This window comes from Prosopis cineraria, unplaced genomic scaffold, assembly GCF_029017545.1.
Source record: "Prosopis cineraria cultivar Desert tree isolate PC_DT_omini unplaced genomic scaffold, ASM2901754v1 PC1, whole genome shotgun sequence".
NCBI lineage: Eukaryota > Viridiplantae > Streptophyta > Magnoliopsida > Fabales > Fabaceae > Prosopis > Prosopis cineraria.
Window position 1 is genome coordinate 25,933,858 of NW_026555332.1, and position 6,847 is coordinate 25,940,704.

General features: G+C 36.4%; 1 protein-coding gene across 1 annotated transcript; it reads right to left on the reverse strand.

Moving 5' to 3' along the window:
• Positions 1 to 1,691: 1,691 nt before the first annotated feature.
• Positions 1,692 to 4,546, reverse strand: LOC129306260 (receptor-like protein kinase FERONIA). The gene has a single exon (XM_054946743.1). It carries the CDS (start codon positions 4,519 to 4,521, stop codon positions 1,912 to 1,914), a length of 2,610 nt encoding a protein of 869 aa, XP_054802718.1. The 5' UTR covers positions 4,522 to 4,546; the 3' UTR covers positions 1,692 to 1,911.
• Positions 4,547 to 6,847: the final 2,301 nt, after the last annotated feature.

The window sequence follows — 6,847 nt, forward strand, 5'->3', positions numbered from 1 at the left end:
TCAGCCGTAGACATGCTCGTTGGAGTGAACTCTTACAATCTTATCCATTCCTTATCAAACATAAGGCTGGAACTCTGAACTCTGTAGCTGATGTGCTTAGTCTTCGCCATGTGCTACTTACAACATTGCAAACCAAGGTTGTTGGATTTGACCTTATCAAAGAGTTGTATCAGGATGATCCTGATTTCCAAGGAGTGTGGGAAGCAACCGTAAATCAACCTTTCCACCAGTTTTACAGGCATGATGGTTTTTTATTTCGAGGTAAAACCCTCTGTATTCCACAGGGTTCCTTAAGAGAAGCCATAATTTGGGAAGCACATGACGGTGGATTAGCTGGACATTTTGGAAGGGATAAAACAGTTGATCTGGTGAAGGAGAACTTTTACTGGCCTCGTCTTGAATGGGATGTCAACAGGCATATACAAAGATGCAGAATTTGTCACTTGGCTAAATCCAAGGGTCAGAATACCGGATTATACATGCCTCTGCCAATTCCAGAAGCACCGTGGGAAGATGTAACCATGGATTTTATTCTAGGTTTACCACGGACTCAAAGGCAAAAAGATTCTATCATGGTAGTTGTGGATTGTTTCTCAAAAATGGCCCATTTTATCCCATGCCAGAAGACAAATGATGCTATTCAAGTAGCAGACTTGTACTTTAAGGAGATTGTGCGTCTTCATGGCGTTCCTAAAACTATCACTTCTGACCGTGATGTGAAGTTTCTTAGCCACTTTTGGCGGATACTATGGAAGAAGATGGGAACTAAGCTCCAATTTAGCAGCGCTAGTCATCCCCAGACAGATGGTCAAACTGAAGCTATAAATAGAATTCTTGATAATCTTCTTTGCAGTTTCATGGGGAAGAATTTGAAGCAGTGGGATCTTATTCTTGCTCAAGTTGAGTTTGCTTATAATAACTCTGTCAATCAAGCAACTGGGAAGTGTCCGTTTGAAGTTGTTTATGGCACTCGTCCCCTTAGTCCACTAGACTTGAGCCCTTCAATTGATAAGCAACAATACAACTTTGATGCTGACCAAAGGGCTAAGGAAATTAAGAAGTTGCATGAGTAAGTCCGCGAGCGAATCCAAAAGCAGAATTTGAGATACAAAAATCAACGTGACAAGCATCGAAGACAGCAGACTTTTAAGGTAGGAGATTTGGTTTGGATACATCTACGAAAGGAACGATTTCCTAAACAGCCAAACACCAAGTTGTCTCCAAGAGCTGATGGTCCGTTCAAGATAGTGCAAAGGATCAACAACAATGCTTACAAGGTGGAATTACCTAGTTCTTATGGTGTATCTGCAACCTTCAATGTCGCTGATTTATCTCCATACGTTGATGAAGATGATGAATTTGACTCGAGGGCGAGTTCTTCCCAACCCAAGGAGGATGAAACGGAAAGAGCAAAATGAAACAGAAAGAGCAAGAAACGAGCTAAAACGGAAGGCACACATAATGAACATCATAAACTCTTTGTAACCGCCCCTTAAGTTCTGTAACTCCCCTTTAAATTTGTATGGTTCAGTTTCACGTATTCTAGGACTATAAATAGGACCTTGAGACTTGTGAAAGAGCAGACTTCGGAGAATAAGAATTGCTTGTTGTTCATTCGGTTTCTGTTCCAAATATTATATTTTTAATAATTTTTTATTTTAATAAATGCAAAATAAAAAATAATATCTGAATTGTGACTTCTAAAAATAAATTTATTATTTGAAACCCCGTGCACCACTAGTTTTTACAGACAGAAATAGTTGTGAGCAATCGAAAGAACAGAACAATTGAAATGTGCAACGGACTTACAATCATACAACGTCATTAGATATGGAAATGAACGAAATAAGAAAATCCATCACATTCACACACAGCACAGCAATGGTCCATAATATAATAGTGGACTGCTCTTCATCGACCCGTCGGGTGAACCAACTCGGAGAAGATTGACTTAGAAATTAAAGACTGATTTTCACTGCTTGAAGTAGTCAACCTGCTGCCTTTTGATTCATCACTGCTCGTGAAAACTACTAAACTGTCTTTCACGTTTGCCACTTTTCCCAACAGAGCCCTTTCCTCGCCTTTTCCTTCAAGCCCCACTAATTCCTCTGTGCATTCTTGTAGCTGCAACGCAAACTCTAGGCCCCACACGACGTCGTTCATCGAAGGTCGTTCATTCCCATTATCGACCAAACATTTTAGTGCCAAGTCACTGAATGCTTTTAAGGACTCTGATTTGATACGTTCTGTCAGGAAAGGGTCAACAGTTTGATGAATCACATCGTCACGATGGCATTTTCGAACCCACACCACTAGACTTGTTTTCTTCTTCTCCACGTTACGTAGCAAAGGAGGCCTCCCACAAAGTACTTCGAGCAGTACAACTCCAAAGGAGTAAACGTCAGATTTCTCAGTTAACCTTTGACGCTTATAGTATTCTGGATCCAAGTAACCAACACTTCCTTTTACCACTGTGCTAATGTGAGACTTGGACATTCCTGTGGGTCCTATTTTGGATAATCCAAAATCCGAAACCTTAGCCACCCATTTCTCATCTATCAAGATATTTGTGGTCTTCACATCACGATGAATGACAGTGTGGTTTGCACCAGTATGAAGGTAATGCAGTCCACGCGCCGCACCAAGGCACATCTCCAACCTTTGTTTCCAGGAAAGTGGATGATTGTCAGAATTGTAAAGATGGTCACGGAGGGTCCCGCGAGCCATGAACTCGTAGACGAGGATCATCTCGTTGCCATCATTGCAGTAACCAATGAGAGACACTAAATGATTGTGACGAAGCTGAGAGAGCATTTCAATCTCAGTTTGGAACTCACGGAGCCCTTGTTGTGAACCTTGCTTGAGCCGTTTGATTGCCACAGGAACTGTACCATTATCAATGTAGCCTTTATAGACATTACCAAACCCTCCGACGCCCACTATGAAAATATCATCGAAGTTATTGGTTGCTGCTCTTATCTCAACTATTGAAAAGCAGCGACATAAATCGGACGGCAACGATGACCCTTGTGATTTGTTTGTTTCGGACGATTGTACTGATCTCTGTCCCCACAACGAATTACTTTCGTTGACCAGAACTCTAGTCTTCAGTCGCCAGATAATCAACAAAACAATAAGAGATAGCACAACGATGCCTGACGCTACCCCAACGATAATGGGAATTACACTTGTTTTATTTGATGATTTGGTGGGTGATGGTATGTTTGGTATTGAGGGAGACGGACGTGGATCAGGATTGGGACCTCCAAGATTGCCACTGGCTGGATCACTTATTTTCAGAATTTCAATACCGTTCAGTAAGACATCTCTGTAAATGCTCCTTGCTGTCGGGTTTGGCTGCAACTTGATTGAAAGATTCAGCTTCTTCGAGATTCCTATGTTCCACATCGACACCGCGTAGTCCTTATGTACAGGAACCTTCAGGCTCCCACTCCACTGGAACACATCAGCAACACGCTCCACCAACTTATCAGCTATAAAGATCTGAAAAACTCTCCCTCCAAGACTTTCAATCTTGTCATCAAACTCACAAAAATGCAATCTCACCATATAAATGAACTCTGAGTCGACCTCGAAATGCCATGTAACATTGTATTCCGACGTTTGGTTCATGCCGTAGTTTCGAGCAGTCATATATACATCATCAGGTGCAAAATAATTTTGATCATCCTTGTAGATTGGCTTTAAACCAAAGCCTGCTGACACACTATGTGAACGCAGTATCTCCAAGTACTGAACATCGTCGTACCAACGCCGGAACATGCCGGTGTCTTGTTCGGTTGGTATCTGGCTTCCGCCAACGTTGATTCTGTACACAGTCTCAAGAGCACTGCTGTTTTCGATCGGAAACTGCTTGGTGCTGTCATCTAGCTTCATCGTTTGTAGGTCGTCAGGTTTGGTGTAATAAAGATAGGTCGGCATCGAGACAACCTCGATCCCGTTGACGAAAGCATAGGCATTCGGATGAGATGAGTTGGGCGTGAACGTCACGTTTAGCCTCTGTCCTGGGTCGACGTTGATGCAGTATTCCCGTACAATGGTTTCGACGGCGGCATAATCGGCGTTAAGTGAAGCGTTGAAGTCCTTAAGAAGGGTGTAGTTTGCGGCTTGGACGGTGAAGAGAGAGTCGGAACGATGGAAGTCGAGGTAAGAAGATGGGTAAAAGTGGAGGCGAACAAACTTCTGGCCAGCGGTCACCGGAAATGAGTAGGAAAATTCTGAGCGAGAGAGGCGAACAGTGCGATAGGGGAGTTTCTGGCTGTCTGTTGAGTCGGCGGTGAGGGAGTGGTTGTTGTTGAGGGTTTCAGTGAGAGAGAATAACTGAGAGCTTATGTCTCCGGTCCAAGTCCGATTATTTATTGTATCAGAATACTTGCCAGAGGAACCGCAAGTGACGGCGAAGTCATCGACAGGACTGTAGGCGGTGACGCCTGTAGATAAAAGGACTTGGAAGAAGATGCATAAGAGGAAGGAAACGGCGATTGAAGATTGTATCGTCATGTTGGAGATAGGGCTATGGCCAAAGCTGTACGTGAGGGATGAGAATTACAGAGAAGAACACGCTTCCTTTTATTTCCGTACGGCTATAAATTTTTTTTTAAAAATCAAATATAAAATATCTCACTTTTTTAAAAAGATCTATTCAAAGCAGTGTACAGTTCTTGCATTCCCTTAATAGTTTCCTGCTGGTTTCCGTTCAACTGAGTTTTTTACTTTTTAAATAAAATAAAATAAGGGATAAAGGAGGATTCTTAAGAAAAGAAGATATATAAAACAAATGGAGAATAAGGACGTGATCATGTGGAGATACCCTAGTAGCATAAATTCACTTATTAAGTGCCTCCCATGGCTTGATAATAACCCACTGATTTAACCGAACTGCTGTTGGAGATTTTATTACATAATATTAGTAAGCATCGAATCTCAACTTTTTGAGAGACAACAGATGTGAGGAGTATTTTAATTGTGATTTGCTTTGAATTTTTGAAGGAAAATTTATAATGATAAAATTTAATAACTATAATTGAGACATTTATTGTATGAATAGATTCAGATCACTCACTATATCCAAATCCATAATTAACTTCATTCTTTTTTTTTAATAAATGGAGTTACCTTTCATTTTTTAAATTATTTTACTTTATTTTAATATAAAAAGGCTTCAATTAATTATTAAAACATCATTTTCAAATATAAAAATAATTTATAATTCGAATGTTATATTCATTATAACCAAATTATGGGGTCGTAGCTTATATTGAGTGTAAAATATAAATGACCTCATTCATAAATCATGATTCAATACGACGGTTTACTTGATGGATTTTATATTATATATGATATGATATGATGATATTTATTATACATATATGATAAAATTTATAATAAATACATTATTTATAAGCAATACTTGATAAGACCTATAAATTAAAAAATCATGTGGCCTGCAAGTTGTAAATAAAAGAAGCGTGCAAACACATAGATGTACTAATATAATTAGTTATATGAGCCTGGAGCCAATGTGCAAGTTGACATTGTTAAAAATGAAGACTGAACAAGCTGAGAAGCCATGCGTAAGGGGGAGTAATAGTGCAATTATTATAGGATCCGGATTCTCTCCTTTCTAGTCGATCAAGATGGAGATGCCTCCATCTTTAAATAACTAAATGCATGATTCAAATTTAACTGTATTCTATAAATTAATTATCATAATATCATAAAAAATAAATAATAAATTTAAACTAGTAAAATTTGACCTACACGCACACGTACAGTTCACAATTATATATTATTATTAAAAAATTTATAAATTAAATTTTATTTATTTATTTTATTCTAATTATAAATTGTGTAGATCAAATTTTAAAAGTTAAAATTATTTATTTATTTTTCAATGTAATATTATGATAATTATTTCATGAAAAAATTAAATTCCAACCCTTCATTCCTTATCTAATGGTAGAAATGATGAGATAAGGAGAAGAAAAGAAGAGACGAGAAGGGAAGAGGCTATGCTTGTGAAACACCTTATTAAATAAAAATAAATATGAAAATATAGGGTTAGTTTGAAAATAAATAATTACTTTATTTAGAAATAAAATTTAGTTAAAAATATTTTACATTTTTTAATAGAGGAAGTATACATGCAGTCTTTATCTTTGAATTTAGGATTAAATAGCAATGTAAACCCTAAACTATAGACCTAGGAGCATTTTGAATCATATTTAATATATTTTAAATCCTAAATAATTGAATCTAGCAAATTCTAACCCAAGTTTGTTTCAAGTTATCTCAGCTAATGCTTTAAGTTGAGATTGGTTTTAGCGCTCATCATGTGATGATCACCATCATTACATGATGAGCAATTTGAAAAATCTGAACGGTTTAGATTTATATATTTTATTTTCTATTTATTAAAATAAAAATTATAAGTTTTAATAAATCTACTCTATCATTAATCTGAACAATAAAATTTTAATCTAGATGATAAATTTAATATTAAATATTTTTATAATTTCTATAAATTAACTATTCAAATGTACTTTGAAAAGTCTAGATTCAAAATTTTTAAATTATATTTTTTTTAAGTTTCACTTTGAAGATTATCATTATTTTTATTATATAATATTATATTTACTAAAATAAAAATTTCTAAAATTTCTAAAATAGTTTAATATTATCCAAACTGTTCGGAAAATATCTAGATAGTCAATTTATAAAAATTATAAAAAAAATTACTATTAAATGAGAACATCCATATTAAATAAGTATTATCCAAATTAGTAATAGGTTATATTTATTAAAATTTATAATTTTTATTTTAATA

Excerpts from the sequence above, each read along its gene's own strand:
- LOC129306260 (XM_054946743.1), bottom strand. The coding sequence starts at position 4,521 with ATGACGATACAATCTTCAATCGCCGTTTCCTTCCTCTTATGCATCTTC.